The sequence below is a fragment of the Gracilinanus agilis genome, chromosome 2 (assembly GCF_016433145.1).
Source record: "Gracilinanus agilis isolate LMUSP501 chromosome 2, AgileGrace, whole genome shotgun sequence".
NCBI lineage: Eukaryota > Metazoa > Chordata > Mammalia > Didelphimorphia > Didelphidae > Gracilinanus > Gracilinanus agilis.
This window is the reverse complement of record NC_058131.1, coordinates 214,158,924-214,179,462: the sequence shown is the minus strand read 5'-3', so window position 1 is coordinate 214,179,462 and position 20,539 is coordinate 214,158,924. Positions and strand designations below refer to the sequence as shown.

At 35.8% G+C, this 20,539-nt stretch overlaps 2 protein-coding genes across 2 annotated transcripts; both read left to right on the top strand.

The window, feature by feature from the left end:
* Positions 1–1,252: 1,252 nt before the first annotated feature.
* Positions 1,253–2,197, top strand: LOC123234951 (olfactory receptor 2AG1-like). The gene has a single exon (XM_044660955.1). It carries the CDS (start codon positions 1,253–1,255, stop codon positions 2,195–2,197), a length of 945 nt encoding a protein of 314 aa, XP_044516890.1.
* A 14,492-nt stretch (positions 2,198–16,689) lies between these two features.
* LOC123234950 (olfactory receptor 2AG1-like) lies at positions 16,690–17,634 on the top strand. Its single transcript, XM_044660954.1, has one exon. It carries the CDS (start codon positions 16,690–16,692, stop codon positions 17,632–17,634), a length of 945 nt encoding a protein of 314 aa, XP_044516889.1.
* The last annotated feature ends 2,905 nt before the right edge of the window (positions 17,635–20,539 follow it).

Below are 20,539 nucleotides of genomic sequence, written 5' to 3'. Positions count from 1 at the left end.
GGTTGTATTACTAGAGAGAATAAAACATATATGAGATATATAGCCAAATTTGGCAAATAATAGGAAATATAGAGTTATTGAGAGTGAAGAGTTGAACCTTACAAACTTTTGTGTCCAAAAGGATAGTAAAGCCCTTGAAAATAACAATAAGTTTACAAGCAATATGGGAAATATTGATTTTGAGATGTCTGTGGGATATGCCATTAGAAATATTTACTAGGTGTGTGACCCTTGGCAAGTCACCTAACTCTCATTGCTTAGCCCTTATTGCTCTTCTGCCTTGGAGCCAATACACAGTATTGACTCCAAGATGGAAGGTAAGGGTTTAAAAAAAAAGAAAGGAAATATCTACTAGGCAAATCTTGATGTGAAAATGGAGCAGGAGAGATTAGGGCTTGATCTGGAAGCCAAAGATGGTAATTGTACTCATGGGTGATGATGAGATAATCCAGGAGAAAACAATGTCATAAAAATCACAAGAGAAGAAGATACCTGGGAGGAGATAATGATCAACATATTGTAGAAAGATTGAAGATGAGGACTGAAAAGCAATCATCAGGTTTTGATAACTTTGGAAAGAGTTATTCCAGTTGAATGTTGAAGCCAGAGATATATTGCAGAGAATTTAGAAAAAGTGAAAGTTGAGGAAAGGGAAGCCCTGAGTTTTAGCAATATATCCAATGTCTGGCTAAGAAACAGAGATATTGGTCCGTTTCTAACAAAGATGCTAGGATTTAATAAGCTTTTTGTCTTTATGAATGAGAAAACATGTGGTCATACATTTTTAAATAAGGAGGAAATATGATAGACACAGAAAATTTAAAAAGAAACACAAGACCCTTGCTTTCATGTCTAAAGTCAATGTTCTAGAAAGCATAAAGAGACTTTTAACAGCTACACTTAAAAAAAAGCCTCCATTTTTATTCTCCCCACCTGTTAACCTCCCTTAAAACTCATTTTTAAGAGGTTATTTATAAGCATGTGTTATGTTATATATCTTTGCAGGGATTCCATGCTTTCCATCTCCACATAACACATATCAGCTCCATTATCTGAGTAGAAATAGATATAATGAGAAGGCTACCTCCCTGTGATTGGCATCCAAATACAATAGGGAGGTTCTCAAGTCATTGATTTTAAAATAAGAAACCTTTCATGTATTCTAGCTTCAGAGACTTAGAAGACTCCAGAGTCATCTGGGATACACAATCATTGAACTTATCTGGCTATAGGAAATTAAGGAACCTGTGGAATGGAACTCTGGAACACCACTCTAGAAAATGGTTTCTTCCTCATTGGAATTATACAGGATAGCAGATCCCCTCAGCTGGTCTGTGTCATAATCATATTTTTTTATTTGGTAGCCATGGCCACTAATAGTCTCCTACTGCTGTTGATTGCTATGGACAATCGGCTCCATGTGCCCATGTACTTCTTGCTCAGCCAGCTCTCACTTATGGATCTGCTCTTCACATCTGTTGTTGCCCCCAAGACATTGGTAAATTACCTTTGTGGACAAAACACCATATCCTTTATAGGCTGCGGACTTCAGATGTTTTTGGCACTGACACTTGGGGGTGCAGAAGATATTCTGTTAGCTTTCATGGCGTATGACCGCTATGTGGCTATCCGTCACCCTCTGAACTACATGGTTATTATGAGACCAAAGATTTGCTGGTCCATGGTGGCTATATCTTGGCTTTTAGCATCCCTGAATGCCCTTGTGCACACCATCTACACCATGCATTTCCCTTACTGTAAAGCCCGGGAGATTCACCACCTGCTCTGTGAGATCCCTCCACTGCTGAAGTTGGCATGTGCTGAAACTTCACAGTACAAGTTCATTCTCTATACAACTGGTGTGACCTTCCTTCTGATGCCCCTCTCGGCCATCTTTGTTTCTTATGCTTTAGTTCTGACTGCCGTGTTCCACATGCCCTCAACACAGGGGAAAGAGAAAGCTTTGCTTACTTGTTCATCCCACCTGACAGTGGTTGGGCTCTACTATGGAGCTGCCATGTTCATGTATGTCCTGCCTACTGCCTACCACAGCCCTCGGCAGGACAATATCCTGTCTGTCTTTTATACCATTGTCACTCCAGCCCTGAATCCTCTAATCTACAGCCTGAGGAACAAAGATGTTCTGGGAGCCCTGAAGAAAGTTCTAGGAAAAGGCTCCTCAGGACAGAGATTTTAGCAACTGGGAAACATGAAGGAGACTTTGCTCTGATCATTTTGTTATTATTGTGTCTGATTCAATAATGTATGTTCTTGACCCTTTGACTGTCATAGTATTAAATTTGTAGATTAGTTTAGATGTTATTCTCTTTCCTTTTTGGTATGTGGTAAGTTAACTCCCAGTCTACTAAGCTTTAAGCAAGATCATGGAGCACTGTGTCCAGCTGATTGTCCTTGGGGATGTGGTTTCTCTATTGCTGTAATCAAGGTCATTTCATTTTACCTACTGCTTTCTAAGCTAACAATGTCTTAAACTACTTTTCTGTGATGTTTCTTCCATCTTCAAACTGACTTGCAAGAACTTTTTTCACTGCTTGATGGAAGACTTCACACCAGCTATTGTCATCCATTTGTCTTCTTTCTGAGGTACTTTGCTCTCCTACTGGCTTTTTTGCCTCTGCTCTCCCACAACTGCTGGATAGTGCAATATCTTCTCCATCTACATGGCTATAATTTTCATACTGGTATTCCCAGGTACTATCCAGTACTAACCATCCCAAGTACTAACCATCCAAGGACTTAACAGACCCAATTCTGCTTAACTTCTAAGATCAAATGAGATAAGGGGCATTCAGGGTGGTATAGGGTTGTATGTGGTGTTCAGGGAGGACCCAGGTAGAACCTCATCTTGGCTTTGATGAGCCATTTTCAGAGCTACTCATCCACTTTGGTGTCCACCTAACTCTCATCTATGGCTCCAAGAAGCTGTAGCTGCCACAGTGACCACACCCCAGTTAAACAAAGTTGGTAACTGAAAGGCCACAAATCCAGTGGTGAATTAGGGGGATCTCTACCAGAAGCATATAATGACTTTCCCCAGAAGGATGGATGAGAACAATTTCTCCCAATGACCAGGAAGGTGTCAAAAGCAAGTACTGTGGAGTGATGAAAGCTTGGTCAGACATCAAAAACATGAAGGTCATTCACTGCATCCTAAACCATTGTCAATCATCCTGCTTTTGCCTTGCCACTGGACTTTGAAGACTCTGGAAGAGAGAGTGAGGCTGATGACTTTGTACTACTCTGCATCACTTAAATCTAATAGTAAGTCAAGATATCATCCCATAATGTGGTCATCTTTGAGAACAAATAACAATTAACAATAATCTTCACATATGTTCAGTCTCTAGCCATTTCTTCCTTTAACTCCAACAAATTTATTTCATTCACATGTATGTTATCATACCCATGTTAAATCCCATTAACATTGTCTAAAGGACCAGGGGTCAAGGATACCAAGGAAAATATCATGATCAATGACTAAGTCTTATTATTGTGATATTCCTTTTTCTGAAAAGACTCATTCATTTCATATTCTCAGTGCTAGGCAGAAATTCAAAAACCATTTCCAAGATAGGGTAGCATTATCAGGTTTTGATGTTTCATTGGGTAACAAGTCACCAGCTTTAAACTTATAACTTTCCAAGTATCATTAAGCTTTTAAAGTAAAAATTAATATATCTGCTTTAAAAATTATTTTCACTAATTTAGAAAGAAGGCACTTTACCAAATTCTTTTCAAAGCATCACAAAATCACCTTGAGGCTGCGACGTGGCTCAGTGGAAAGAGTCAAGCCTAAAGATGGGAGGTCCTGGGTTCAAATCTAGCTTCAAATACTTGCTAACTATGTGACCTGGACAAATCAGTGAATTCCCAGTTGCCTAGCCTTTACCGCTCTTCTACCTTGGGACTAATACTTAGTATTGATTCTAAGACAGAAAGTAAGAGTTTTAAAAAAAACCTGTACCTAACTTAATGATAATCACCTTAATTACATGATTATAATGATAATCACCTTAATTACATGATTATATCTTAATTACATTAGAACCCTCCTATGAAATTGATTAATCAATGGCAAGAACTAAGTTTGAAATTTTCTGTATCTATTTGGAAAGAACAAATGCTCTTGGATGAAATGAAATTAATCTACACAGGCAATGTAATTGGATTGGTTGAGGAGACTCAACCATGTCCCATGAGGTTTTTATAAAACAACTAATCAGTTAAAAACCCAGGTAATGAAGAACTGGTCCAGCCAGGAGGTGAAATCATTTCTAACCAGTCACTTGAGAATGAATTCATTGGAAAGTAAAAGAAGGCACTTGTGTCTACTCTCACTACCTTTGAGTATGGGAGGACCTTTTGAATTTCAAGGGGGCACAGAATTTAGATTTTTCATTGGCACACTAGGTGTATTGCCTGAACATCAAGTCCTATCCACATCAGGAGATAAAGACAAACTAGACACAATTAAGGCAGCTGAAGGACTTTACCAAGAACTCAGGAGAAGGCTACAGTGTATTTAAAGGAAACCTCATGAAAACTACCATGAGAAAGCAAATTACCAAGAACTGTGAATAATTCCTTAATCATATGACTGCACTAAGCTTGATCCTACTCTCCCCTAGACTCTGTATGTACTCATGGAAAAGTATGTTCTTAAAATTTTTTTAGGGTGGGAGCCATATTTTGACCAACTATTTTTACTCTGCCACCTTAGTAAATATATTTTTTCTAAAAGCTAATTAAGTCTAACTGGCTAATTGATACCAAACTGAGTTGGGGAGCCAAACAGGTGTGCTCTTATGAGCTATGGTATTAGAAGAAATCCTCAATGTCCTAGAACATTCAGTGGAGATATGGCAATTCACCCTCTAGGGACTCAACTTGCAAGGCTGAATATGAGTTGAAAGAGCAAATTCAGAACTATACTTCTATGAAATGAGTATAACCTTGATTCTTATACCAGGAAGGAATAAGGCAAAGAAAGGGAACAATTAATCTATTTTAATCATGAATATTGAGGCAAAATTTAAAACATCTTAGAGAATTAATTACAGAAATATATAGAAAAATTTATTATGACCATTTTGGACTTATATTATATATGAAAGGAAAAATTGAGGAGGTGATTAGAATATTCAACATGAGCAATATAATGTGATTTGGTGTGGTTTAAGCTTCAACTGCTACCTTGTCAAAAAGAAAATAATTTAGTCTATTTAGTTTTTTTAATTTAGAATATTAGTTAATTTTCTGCTATATTGTCAAAACACATACCCCAGAGCTGTCAGAAACATGGTTTCTATGGTGCAAAAAACATTTCACTGTCTATATCAGTAAAACAAGAGAAAGAAATTAAATATAGAAAATACTGCCAAAGAAGGCATATCATTATTCATACTTATAGATGATGTGATGTCTTCGAAAACCACATAGAACTTGTCCAGCAAACAATGATAATAATTGCTTAGGAAAATAGCCATTTACAAAAATCAATCTACAAAAACCACCAGCATTTGTATATAGTATAAACCAAAACCAGGAGAAAATATAAGATAAACCCCATTTAAACTAATACTATAGGGGATAAAAATATATTGGAATTAATATAGCAAGGTAAACTTGAACCTCAAATAAATTCAGCTACAAAATATTTTTAGAAAAATGGAAGAAAATACATTAGAGGCATTCACTGTTCATGACTGAGTCGCTTCAGTATAAAAAATTAAAAGTATTGCCTCAATTAATTTCTTTATTTAGTGTTATATCATCTAATCCATAGGATTGAAAGGGGCCTATTACTAAATCTCAAACTCTATTTAAAGTACTAATTATCAAAATTATTTGGTATCTAAAAATAGAAAAATAGATCAGTGCAAAAAACTAAAGATGCAAGACACAGAATCAATTAAACTCAATAGCTGTGTGTTTGAAGAAACTAAGGATAGAAACTATTGTGAGAAAGGTCCTTTTTGGATCAGAAATGTTGGGAAAGTGTTTATAATAGATACAGAGATAATTTAAAAGGTCATCTAAGAGAGTTAAGAAATAAAAACTGGGAAGACTGGGATGGTCCTCTTTGAGTTGAGTTTTGAATGAATACAGGGATTTTAAGAGTTGATTAGGGGGAGGAGGAAGAATCAAAATAAGGACAGGGAGAAAAGAGTTGGAATGTCTTATCAGAGGAGGAGCAAGCAGTGGCATTATGGATTGACTATAGACTGAATGGGGCAAAGTAGTGCATAAGAAGAAAGTTATCAAAAGTCCAAGACGTGAAAAGTATTTAATATCAAATAGAGAAAAATATATTTGATCCTAAGTGTAATGAGAAGCCAACAGAATTTATTGAATAGGAGAGTAAAATGACCTCAAGCCTAGGTGACTTATAGAAGTATATAGAGAATACATAAGAGGAGTAGGTATGAATGTATGAATGGGGGTGTAACTTGTACAGGTACTAGAAGTACTTAGACCAACAAAACTATGAATGAATTTCAGTTTATTGAAATACCACTTTCTTCAGAGGAAGAACTGTGGGAGGAGAAACACAGAGTAAAAAAACAACTGCTTGAACACATGGGCTGATGGGGATATTATTGGGGATGAAGACACTAAATGATAACTCTAGTCCAACTATCAATAATGTGGAATTAGGTCTTAATCAATGATACATATAAAACCCAGTGGAATTGTGTGTTGGCTAAGGGGGGTTGGAGGGGGTTGGGGAGAGGGAAAGAACATGAAACATGTAACTATGGGAAAATATTAAAAATTAAAATAAAAATATTAAAAAGAAATACCACTTTCTGTCACATCAAAATATTGACTCCTACTATATTTGTAATTCACTAGAAGACATTTGTTCATTTTGTACACAAACTACTTTATAGTTACATTTCCTCTAAAAATGACCATTTAAAAATGTTTTCAGTTTTGCTAGCATATAATTGAATATAATTTCTTGATATTTTAATTTCCTCTTCATTTGTTGTTCATTCCACCTTATCAGTTTTGACTTGGATCATTTGGTATCTCTCTCTTTCAAAAGTAAAAAAAGAAAAACAAGTGAATGGTTTGATTATTTCATTAAATACACAGATGAATCTATGAGGTCATCAATTTGTTTTGTGTGGACTCAACATTTAGTTTTGCAATTACAATAGTTTATTTTTCTCTCAATCAAATTCTTAAAATATTTCTTCTCTTTCAACTGAGTCCATCTCTCCTCCCTTATTACTTTATCTTCCCCCCTAAACATTTCTCCCTCTCTAGCCTATCCCAATACTCTACTTCTATTTCACCGTAGTAAAACCACTACATGGTTTTCATTTTCATTGATCTGCCCAAGTAAGAGTGAAGTTCATGAGATTCTCTGCTACATTCATATCATGTTCCATCTCTATTTTAATAGCTCTTTTCTCTATATATGATATTTTAAAAATTCCCTTTTCCTCCAACATCTTTTCTTTGGTTAATTTGCAAATACCCACCCAAATATTTTAACATTCAAACCTATGGATTTTTTCTCTTTTTTTGAATTAACCCTTAGGGATAGTGTACATCTCAGGATATACACAATTGATCATCACCTGGTCCTATCAAATATTTTGGACTTAATTACCTTTCTTAAGGTTTCCTTTTCCACTGAGATTATATTTTCAATACTTTCCCAATTTTTATCAGTAGAAATTCTTGAATATTACTGAATCTTTGAATTGCAATTTGTTCCCCTGCATTGTTTTATTAAGTTGTGCAACAGAAAAGTGAGGATACACATTTTCTTCAAAATTATTTTAAATAGTACTAGAAATTCTACTAGTTCTATGTCAATTTCCTTTGCATTTGATGAAGTGTATTCTATTCATTTCTTCCTTTTCTCATAGAGTAAAAGTAGTCCTGAAAAATTCTAATTGAAATTCTCTAGAATATGATCTGAACCTTCCTGGATATTTTCTGCCTCTTCTCTTGGATCTGGGAATTCTGTATATCAATGAATATCTATGAGACCATATTATTTCTTAGTTTCTTCTATCAAGATAACTGCTTTTTTAAAAATCTGTACTTTGTCCTCTGGTTCCAATAATCAAATTTGAAAAAAAAGCTTTAAATTGATAAATAAAACTAAGATCTAGTCATTTGAAAAGGCTTATTAAGATGGGCACCATTTTACCTTTGATTTTTTGAATAAAGAAAAATAAACTAAAGAATAAAATGAAAAGGGAGAATTCACAACTAGAAAAGAAATAAATGAAACTGTCAGAAATTATAACAATGTTTGAAAGCATGAATGAAATAAATATTTTCAAAATTATGTTGCCCAGATTAAAGTAAAAAATAGTCTCTAAAAATCAAGTCACAGATAAACATTGATTTTTTATTTTTTTATTTTTTTTAAACCCTTAACTTCTGTGTATTGGCTCCAAGGCAGAAGAGTGGTAAGAGTGGGCAATGGGCGTCAAGTGACTTGCCCAGGGTCACACGACTGGGAAGTGTCTGAGGCCAGATTTGAACCTAGGACCTCCCGTCCCTAGGCCTGACTCTCAATCCACTGAGCTACCCAGTTGCCCCCACAGATAAACAGTGAACAAACCAAACAATGCTTGCTATGCTTTTAAAGTTTACAAAGTATTTTTCTCACAACATCCTTATGAGATGAAAAAGCTGACTCATTAATTTTAAGTGATTTACTCAAGGTCAGAGAGCTAAAAAGTATGAGAAACTACACTAAACTTCATACTTTGTTTTGTTTTATTTTGTTTTGTTTTGTTTTTCCCTTTTATTTTAATGGTCTAACCACTATGCCAGAGATTCTTAACCTTTTTGTGAATGTCATGTTGAGGAGTCTCCCTTTTGGAAATCTATTGAAGCTCATGGACCCCTTCCCAGAATCATGTTTTAAAGTGCATTCACAGACCCCAAGAAACTGGTGAACTACATCATACCACCTGGCCATAGAGACAAATTAATTGGCCAATAAAATATTCTAACTTTTGTTCCTGAAATGGGTAACACTAAGTTTTAATCACTAAGCTAGCAGAAAATAGTTAACATGAACACATATTCACACAGAAGCATAAATGTTCATGTGCACAAACATACCTGAGAGATAAAACGAAAATAAGAAGGGAGAGAAGAGAGAAGTCAAGACACAAACTAGTGGTCAGTTCTGAGAAGCAGATAATAATAGTATAAGGTAAAGTGATAATCTGTTAATTCCATAAAAACGACTTAGCTTAATCATACATAATTGAAGAAGGTTCTAAACTTAAAGATCTAAATGGAGTGCTTAAGACCTGAGATTCCCTATCATTTAGTAAATGATATAAGTACTGGCATGTGGCCAGGATACATGCCTTCTGGGATCCATTAAAGTCCTGGACCCCAGTGGATGAATCCATGCCTGGCAACGTCATTTGAACTCAGGAGATATTTCTTGCTGAATTGAGCTGAGCTACAGATTCGAACTGTGTAGAGGTATACAAAGAAGCAATGAAAACAACTTTCCCAGGAACAGGTCATTGGCTAACTCCTTCCCAGATTATTATTAATGAGGCTTGAGTATTGAAGGCTTTCCATTGGGTTCTCTATCACTTCATCTATTCTGCTTCCCACTCTGTTTGACATTCCCCAAGCCCTGGCATGTTCCAGGCTTCTACACTCAAAAATCTCTGCATACTGCCTGACTGTAGGGGCTGGCTTAAAGGGAACAAGATTAGGGAAGCAGGTTAAGATTTCTTTCTTCTGTATAAAAGAGAGACAAGAGGGATACCACTGCTCCCTAGAATAATTCTTGGAGATGGGAATGAGCCCAGGGTTTATGGTTTCCTGAATACGTCCACTGTAGTTATCAGAAAGACAGAAAGTCCCTAAACATTGAAAAGGTCCCTGACTATCAGATCCTAGAAATTCTATTCCCCACTTATCATTGGTAGGAAAATAGTCTTCCTCTCAGGCCACTGTTTGGCATTCTCAGCTTTTTGACTATCCGCAAAGCCACTTGTGTGTTTTGGGGACAGACCTTTCTCCATCAGAGGTAAGTGAGAGACTCAAGGTTTCCAGAACCCGTGTGGTATCTTAATCTCTGTTTGTCCTATGGTGAAATAATGAGAGGTTTGGTAAAAGAAGAGATTAGGATCTGAAATCTATTATTTGTCCCAAATTAAGGAAAGAAATGCTAAAAGGGGAAGGAGGGAAAAATAAAGAAACTGCTTGGACAGGATTTTCACATTTCCCCACTTTTATCCCTATTTAGAAATAAGTTCCTTGAGTACAAGTTGATTGACTATTTCTTTTTGGATTTATTACACCACATTTATTTATTTTTTTTGTCACACTGAAGTTCCCAGGTATCTCCCTCTTCTCCTCCCCTCCTCACTAGAGAAGGCATTATTTTGACTTGTCTTTATATCCCCAGCACTTAGCACAAAGTTTGACATATGGTATATGGTTTATAAATTCTTGTTGATTAATTTATTGGGCTATGACTCTTCCCTATGATTATATTCCCATCAATGAGGCTAAGGGCAGGACAGTAATTGTTCCTGAATCACCCTGGTGAGAGTCAGAAGCAGAAACCAGCTCTCCTAACACGTGGATTGGTTCCTACAATACATTCTTTTGGTAGTTCAAATCAACTCCACTAGACTGTCACTTTTTCTGACTCAAGCTCAGCCCCCCACACCACTACTCACCAAACCGACAACTTATTTGATGAAAAATCATTAAGATTTATAAGTCATTGCTCTGGATGAATTTAAACTCCCTGAAGTGATCAGAAAATTTGTTCTTAGGTTGTGTCCATAGATAAACTTTGAATATTTGTTGCTCTTCTACTAGATAGCTTCTGGTTTTCTCTAATGGCCTAAAAAAACCTACTAAAGTTTGATAACATATCCTGAATGTGCTCTAAGCCCCTTAATGGTTTAAATTATTGTGGATAGAATTTGACTTGAGAGGAGCCTGGTGCCCAGAGGCTGAGACAAGCCTATATATAATACACCAGGCAATTATGCAAGTGTGTATCAAAAAGAGATGAGAGTATCAGGCTAAATAGCTTCATGCTTTTTTTCTTTTCTAAAGCCAGTGTTTTCTTAGTGTTACTACAGTTTGTTTGACGTGCTTAGGAGTATACATCTTTGTATCTTTTACTTTTATCTGAACTTGAGGTGCTCAGACCCTTCATTTTGTGCCTTATTTCTGATTTCATCAAGACTTTTACACATGCTTCTCCATCAGGATCAAATATGGACAATGTCACACACACACACACACACACACACACACACACACACAAACACACGACCACTTCTTTAATTTCTCTGGCTTCCAAATAACCATTTCTAGACCCCTGAGGATAGGAGAAAAGAAGCATAAGTTTAGAGTAGGAAAGATGCTTAAAATGATCTAGCCCATTTTACAGATGAGAAAACTAAGACCCAGGAAAATTAAGTGACTTAAGCAAGTATTAGAGGTAGGATTTGAATTCAGGTCCTCCAATTCCAGAGAAAATTCTCTTTCCACTGTATCAATATCAATCTGATCCTGTATCATGCCCTGAGGCAGATTTCAGAATAGTCATTGATTCAATGTGTATCATGCAGTGACTTTAGGAATCTTATAAAATATAATGTCCATTCATTTTACAAAAAAGAACTGAGGCCCAAAGAAAGTTAGGTGATATCTATAATCACAGATACAGCAAAGAGGAAGGCTAGGATTTAAATTGGGGTGCTCTGTGTCTTCTAATTTCAATTTTGGTGCCTTTTCTACTCGACCAAGATAACTCTTCATTTATGTGGTACTGAGCAAGTCATTTAATCTGATTAACTCCCAGCTAACCCATTTTTAAGATTATGTTTCAGGCCCTTCCAGTCCTAAATCTATGACCTTGCAATCACATGATTCTAAAAGGAGTATAAGGCAACAGTTTAAAGTATAAACAACAGTATAGAATTCAAGTTTCCTAAAAGTCCTAGTGCATTTTAAAGTTTTGATTGCATAAAAATGCACTCAGGTTTTTAGAGAATCTTGTAATGGCATGAAGTACAAGAGTTAAATATAGGCAGATATGCCATTGATAGCCTTTCATTCCATTCTCACTCTCTTCCTCCTACATGTCCAATCTCAAAGTTTATTAAAATGCAGAACACTACATCAGTCCTTTTTAATATCATTGCCATGATCATCACCACTATTGGGGTAGAATTCATTTCATAGCCAGGAAAAATAATAGCAACTGGAATGAAGTCCACAGTGTCACAGAAACTTCTAGGATGAAGTTGGAATTTTAAAGCCAATTCAAAAATTTAAACCAGGAAGAAGAATCAAAATATATAAAATCTGCAGTTCAAAATTTTTTAAGTTGCCTAAAGTCAATGCTTTATAATTACACTGTATGAAGAAGGATAAGAAAGCAATTTTATTCTTCTTTGCCCTTGGTAGACCATGACTAACATAGTTTTTAGTTTAGGGCACTACTTTCTGTTAAAGATGTTGAGTAACTCAAACACATTCAAAGGAGAGTATTCTGCATGATGAGTTGTCTAGAAACCACCTTTCTGAGAAATACTTAAAGCAACTGGGAATGCGTCCACTTGCAAATCCAATTGGTCTAGGTATCTTTATTCTTTTGGAGTTGGATTATGGAATTATTGAGCATTTCTCCTTCCTATCTAATTTGGATTTTTAATTTTTAAAAGATTCTCATCCACCCTCTTTAAATTCTCATTTTAAGGCATATTCATATAGATGTGATACCATTAATATGCATAGTGATGCAGACACCAATAATGCAGAACACAAGTAGTTAACTTTTGAATCTGATCCTTGAGATTCTTGTCCATGTTCTCTTATAAATTCACCAAAAGAAGTCTACCCCAAATGATGGCTTTCTCTTGGTATCACAAAGATATGAAAGAACACACTGTCTCACTCTTACCACATGATCAATCTATCTTCATTTTCATTTATAAACTTAATGATAGCATACCTTATTCTACTTTCTTTTCATAATCCTCTATTTGTTATACATTGTTTTTTATGTTATCTTTCCATTACCAACCAGAAAATAGTCATTTTCAATTCTTTGGAGAATTTAATTTCTATATATTTTAGCCATACAACAACCAGAGCAGAATATAGATATTAAAAATGAAATTAGCTTAGCAGTCCTTGGCATTAACCTTTATTCCTCTTTCTTTCTTATAAAACATATGCATTTACATTTTTTGCAGCTTAATTTTCTGCTCTTTTTTTGGCCAAATTAGCTATCATTTTATCAATATTATTAGTCTCAGTAAAAACAACAAAAAAAGCACAAAACACCTTTGTTATCAATATAACAGACTTTTAATTCAGTTAATCCCTCCCTTGTTTTTAAAGTTGATCATTTTGTGCTAGTTTGGGGATTATTGATTTTTTTTATTTTTCTAGTTATTTAATACTGCATGCTTAGTCAATACTCACCTTTTCTTTTTCTTTATATTTATTTTTAGATATGTAAATGCTTTAGCTATAGTCATCAAATATTGGTCTTACTTCATTGTTATTATCTTAAGCAAAATGATATTTATATTTATTTTATAATTGTTGGCTTGTTTTTTAATTCATTTATTGCTTAGGATATTATTAATTATTACACTTTTATGTGTGTATCTGTAGAATCAATTATCATCATCATTTTAATTATAAGGTGAACAACCAAATTGCATGAGATTATAATCACAAATATGCAAACAGGCCAGTCAGTGAGAAAGGAACCACAGAACCCTGCAGTCAGCCTACAGTAATTAGTTTTCCTCATTCCCTGCTCTTTGTAAACAGATTCTTTAGTGGTGTGTAGTTTTTAAGAAATAATTAATCCTTTAGCAAGAATTTATTTAGCACCTACTCTATGCCAAGTACCATGCTAGGAAGACAAAGACAAAATTGCAATCGTATTTGCCTTCAAGGAACTTACATCTAACAGTGGAGAACGTCTGTGCAGCCTGGCTATACACTCTATCTATTGATATCAACATATACAGAGATATCTGCAGACATATAGATGTATAAATATGATCTAGATATACACAAAATGTATACAAGTCAATTTTGAGTGGGAAAGCACTGTCAATTGGGAGGATCAAGAAAGGTTTAATGTAAAAGGTGAACTATTTGAAGGAAATCTGGGATCAGGTCACAATAGGAAGAGGTAGGAAGACATTTTTTAAAAGGGGGATAGCTAGGATAAAGGCAGAGAGAAAAGAGATAGAGCATTTTGTGTGAGGAACAATAAGATCAGTATATCTGGACCCCAAAGTCTATAAAGAAGAGCAATGCGTAAGATCAGAAAAGTAGGTAGGAAGTGGGGGAGGGATGATTGCAAAGGGCTCTCAATGGCAAACAGAAGTTTATGGTTGGGTGGTTAAGTTTAGGGAGCTAACTGGCTCAGTTGATAGAACACTGGGCTTTGGGTCAGCAAGCCTTGAGTTCAAATATATCTTGAAGACAATTACTACCTGTGTGAGCCTGAGCAAGCCATTTAACCTCTGTCAACCTTGGTTTCCTTATTTGTAAAATAGAGATAATTATAACACCTCCACAGTTATTGATAAAATAAAGTGAGATACTATTTGTAAATTTTCCTTTAGGTTTAAATTAACATTATATAAATTCTAGAAGCAAATGAGGTACCACTAGAGTTTATTGGCTGAAGGCAAAAGTGTAATGGTCAGAACTGGCTATAGGAAAATCACTTGGATGACTTTGTGGAGGTTGTATTAGAGTGATGAGGGACTTGAGTCAGAGAAATGACAAAGGATGAATAGTTCATTGAGATGAGATAATGACCAGAAATAGTGGTGGCTGTGGGAATATAAAACAGAAGGTAGATTGTGATAGAGATTATGAAGATTGTAGCAAGTTTTGGATTAGATATATAGAGTGAGAATGAGGAGTCAAGAATGGCACCAATACTGCAAACCTAGGTGATTGGAAGGACAATGATGTCTTGATGATAAAAATGAAGTTCACAAGAAAAATGGACTTGGGGAAAGAACAATGAGCTCCGTTTTAGACGCAACTTTGAGATGCCCACAAGATTCAAAATGAAATGTATGATAAATATTTATTGCTGTAGAACTGAAGCTAAAGAGAGACTAGTGGCTGGTTATATAAATGTGGAAGCCAGAGATAGTAAATACATAAAGAAAACAGTCATACCCATGGAAATTGTTGAGGTCACAAAGTTAAAGAGTAAAAATAGTAAAGAGAAGAGGGTCCAGAACATATCTGGATATATCCATAAGTAAGGGGAGTAACACGGACAATCATTTACAAAGAAGATGGAAAAGGACACCTCGGACCAATAGAGGAATCAGGAGAAACTAATGCAATAAATATTGAGAGGAAAGAAATTATCAATGGGTAAGTATGGCCACCAGTTTCAAATATTGCAGAGAGGTCAAGGAGGGTAAAGACTGGGAGGAGGCTGAGAGATTTGGTGATTAAGAGACAACTTTTAACTCTGGAGAAAATATTTTCACTTGCATTGAGGGGTCAGAAAGTATGTTGCATTGTTTAGAAAGAATAAGCGAAAAAAGTAGAGGCACTGAATATAGACAATTTATTCAATAAGTCCTGCTTAGACATGAAGGAGAAATATAGAACAATATCTAACAGGGATGTGTAGTGATTAAAATTATCTCAAGACTGATTTTTCTTAAGTTTTAAAATTATTTATTAATTGACTGGTGAAGACATCCTGATTATAGTCAAATGACTCTGAACCATCATAAGAACAATGGACACTACTGGCCCAGGTACCTATATACATTTTTGAGAGCTAATTTTTCATCTCCTCCTTTGAACATCTCAAGACAATGGCAATCAGTTAATTAGAAGTTGGTCCATCAAACTATTCACCTCTCCTCATCCCCACAGATAAATGAGTCATGTTCACTGGAAAAGTATTGTTATAGAACTTTTCCTTTGTCAGAGTCTGTGAAAGGACCACGTTCCTCAGAACAAAGAAAATTTGAAAATCTATAGATTGAATGGTGCTCAGTCTGAGACCTTTCTCAAGAATTCTCCCAAACCTACAGGAACTAATTTTGGGCCTTTAAAATCCAAGACCCTGATATAAAAATAATACAGTATGTGAAACATGAAAGATGAAGAATAAATTCTCACAGCTAGAAGAATTTAGTAAAGTTTTTTTGCTTTTACTTTTAAGAATGAGAAGGCATGAACTCATTCATCATTGATGGTAATAAGGAAATACAAAAGAGTTAATGAAAGAAAAAGAAAAAGGTTCCTGTATTCTTGTTTATTTGAAGCTAAGGTTCAAGTGAATATGGTAAAAGATAGAGCAACACTCAAGTAAATCTCCAGTTTATATTCTCTCTCTGCCAAACCCCTTTATACATTCCCATGATGAGATGATCAGTGTATTCGTAAGCCAATAACTCCATTTTCAGAATGGAAGCAGAATAATCAGAAGTCTATCTCAGTGTCATCACTGTGATTGCTGCCTGTGTGTGAGATGGGAAAGTTCTAAATTCATTGACTTTAAACTAAGAAACTTTCAATATATTTTGGTTCTTGGTATTAGAAAATCCCTGAATCTTTTTGAATGTATATTTACGGCACCTCTGTCTGGTTACAGGAAATTGAAGAATCTGTGGAATGGAATTCTGGAACATCACCTTAGTAAATAGTTTTTTCCTCATTGGAATTCTACAGGACAGCAGGTCTCCTGAGGTGGTCTGTGCAGCAATTACACTCCTCTACCTGGTTGCCATGGCTAGTAATGGCCTCCTGCTCCTCTTGATCACTTTGGACAATCAGCTCCATATGCCCATGTACTTCTTGCTCAGTCAGCTCTCACTAATGGATCTGCTCTTCACATCTGTTGTTGCCCCCAAGACCCTGGTTGATTACCTATGTGGACAAAACACTATTTCTTTTATAGGTTGTGGGCTTCAGATGTTTTTGGCACTGACACTTGGGGGTGCAGAAGATATATTGTTGGCTTTCATGGCATATGACCGCTATGTGGCTATTCGTTACCCTCTGAATTATATGGTATTAATGAGACCAGCTGTTTGTTGGTCTATGGTGGCTACATCCTGGCTCTTGGCATCTCTGAGTGCCCTTGTGTATACCATTTATACAATGCACTTCCCTTTCTGTAGGACCCAAGAGATCCACCACCTGCTTTGTGAAATCCTTCCATTACTAAAGTTGGCATGTGCTGACACATCTCAGTATGAGCTAATGGTATACACAATGGGGGTGACCTTCCTCCTCATCCCCCTCTCTGCTATCCTTGCATCCTATACATTAGTCTTATCTGCTGTGTTCCACATGCCCTCAGCTCAGGGAAGACAGAAAGCTCTCCTAACCTGTTCATCCCACTTGACAGTGGTTGGGCTATACTATGGAGCTGCCATATTCATGTATGTCCTGCCCAGTGCCTACCACAGCCCTAGGCAGGACAATATCCTGTCTGTGTTCTACACCATTGTCACTCCAGCCCTGAATCCACTAATCTACAGCCTAAGGAACAAGGATGTGGTGGGGGCCCTGAAGAAGGTGCTAGGGAAAAACTCATCAGGGCAGAGATGGTAGCATCTGGATGAGTGAAGAATATTTTGTTTCTTAGAGATGAGACCTATTTCTCTTGATCCTTGAATTCTCCTTCCTGTTTCTATGTCTGAGAAATTGCCTTGGAAGCTTTTTAAAGCCACAATCTGAGTTGGTTCTTTTATCTTCTACTACTCTAAATTTGGTCCCTAAAGGGTACATGGACTTAGTTCTTATACACTGATTTATGTGACATTATTAAATTTCTCTTTTGGGTCTCATCTTATTAGTACTGTATTCCACTCATGAGGTCAGATGCAGTTTGAGAGGCCCTTACTGATAAAGAGAAAAGAGGAAGAGGAATGTAACAGAAATTCTACATAAGTAAAATCACTTTGATATTTCTGTTATTCAGTCATCTCATCTATGGGAGCATTTACTCAATTCGTAAATCTCTAAATCTATTTATACTTCTTATTCTATGTTACTCTCAACCATACTCTTCCATAAATCCTTCCCAACCAGTCTATGCTTTATGCTAGGAGGCTTTCTCTAGAAGTCTGGACAATAAATGGTTACCAGTGAAGCATGTGGGCTTTTCATTCCCCACTTTCACTATGTAATCAACTTTTATAATTTTACATCTCTCTGATTATATCTTCTATGTGCCACTTCTGCCCAATTCTTCAGTGGTAAAATCTAGCTTGTTTATTCATGCCTCCCCCTTCCCACCCTGAATACACATCTGTCATCTTTGAGGTACCCATACCTTTAATTCTTTGGATACTGTGCCTTCTATTTATACAAAATCAATAGAATAATAGCAATTTTTAAAAAATATGTGATTTTCTTTAGGAAAAACCTCGGAGTTGATAAATGGACTACAAAATGTACCAAATATAATGCAATGCAATTAATCCTCCTAGCCAATTATGGACCAAGTTCCTCTTAACATCCAATGCATCAGTTGTCAAATTGGTCTTCCTAACACACTCCCCTCACTCCCATTCAATAAACTCCACTGGCTCCCTATTGCCCTCAAGTTCAAATATAAAATCGCCTGTTGGTCTTTTAAAGCTCCCTTTTAAACTTATCCCAATACCACCTTTCCATACTTGCTATGATTTACTCTCTACCACATAGTCTACAAAGTTGTGACACTGGTCTCTTTCTTGTTCCTCACAAATATCCCATCTCACACCTCTAGGCATTTTCTCTAGTCATCCCCTACATCTGGAAGTATCTCCCATCTCACCTTTGCCCATTGGTTTCCATCAAGTCTTAGCAAAAGTCTCACATGGCTTTTCAGATATTTAAAATGGAATATATAGTACACATCTTAAACTCAACATGACTGAAATAGAACTTATCTTTTCCCCAAAACTTCCTCCCATGACTCCACTCTTAGGTAGAGGGCAATGCCAATCCCCTCAGTCCTTAAGACTTGCAACCTAGGAGTCATCTTGGATTGCTCACTATCTCTCACCTCCTACTCCCATAACCAAGCTGTTGCTAAGGATTGTATATTTCCCAGTTATAATATCTCTCAAATATACATCACATCACAGTGCAGACCTTTATCACCTCATGCCTGGACTATTTCAATAGCTTGCTGGCAGGTTTGCCTGCCTCAAGCCTCCTTGCTGTTCTGCCAAGAAATCACTTTTATCTCTCAGCTCTGAACATTTTGTCTGGTTGTCCTCCATGCCTGGAATATCCTCTTTCCTCATCTCTGCCTACTGTCTTCCTTGGTTTCTTTTAAGTCCCAGCTAAAATCCCATCTCCTGAAGGAAGTCTTTACCAACTTCTCTATATTCTACTGTTTCACCACTTTTAACCACTTTTTATTTGTCCTGTATGTAACTTGTTTTTATAGATTTGTCTACTTGTCATCTTCCCCAATAGACTGTGTGCTCCATTAGGGCAGGAACTGTCTTTTGCCTTTGCTTTATCTACAGTGCTGAACAGAGTTTGTGGCACATAGCAACACTTACAAAATGTTTGTTGACTTTATCTTGGAAGATTTGAAGAAATTCATCTGTGAAACTCTCTGGGTCAATAACTTGAGTTTTTGTTTTATTTCTCAAAATATGATTTCTTGGTTGTCTTATTTCTTCCTTCAATTAATTAACTTAAACTAAATTTCATGTATACAAAATTATCCATTATTCCTCTCACAATGCTTTCTGTCTCTTATTTATTCATTAATTCCTCTTACCTTATAGCTAATACGTTTCCTGTTCTTCTAATTTACTTGTAATATCTCCCTTTATGCTTTAATCATCTTCCATTTTGATGTTATCTTGGTAAATGGTGTAAGATATTTGTCTATTGTTTCTGCCAGACTCCTTTGCAATTTTCCCAACAATTTTTACCAAATAGCAACCTTATCCCAGAAATATGGATTTTTACTTTCATCCCACACAGTTATTATAATCTTTTGTAAGTGTTTGTTGTACATCCTTTCTATTCCACTGGTCTACTTTTCTTTTTCATAGCAATACCAGATAGTTTTGATAATTACTACTTTATGATACACTTTAAAATCTGGCACTGCTAGACCTCCTTCTTTAACACTTTTTTATTAATTCCTTTTGTATTCTTGACACTTTGTTTTTCCAAATGAATTTATTTCCAAATGAAATAATTTTCTCTAATTCAACATAATATTTTTTTGGTAATTTAATTGGGATGGCATTGAATAATTAGATATACTGTCATTCAAATTATATTGGTTCTGCCCACCCACAAACAATTGCTATAGATAGAATGATTTAAATTTGACTTTATATAAAAAAGTATTTTATAATTATAATCATGTAGTTTCTGGTTTTGCATTTGCATGTATTCCCTAGGTATTCAATTGTAACCATGATTACTTTAAGTGGATTATCTCTTATGATCTTTTTATGTAGGACTTTGTCAGTAACATAGAAATGCTGATGACTGT

Coding starts and splice junctions, on each gene's coding strand:
- LOC123234951 (XM_044660955.1), top strand. CDS start 1,253: ATGGAACTCTGGAACACCACTCTAGAAAATGGTTTCTTCCTCATTGGA.
- LOC123234950 (XM_044660954.1), top strand. CDS start 16,690: ATGGAATTCTGGAACATCACCTTAGTAAATAGTTTTTTCCTCATTGGA.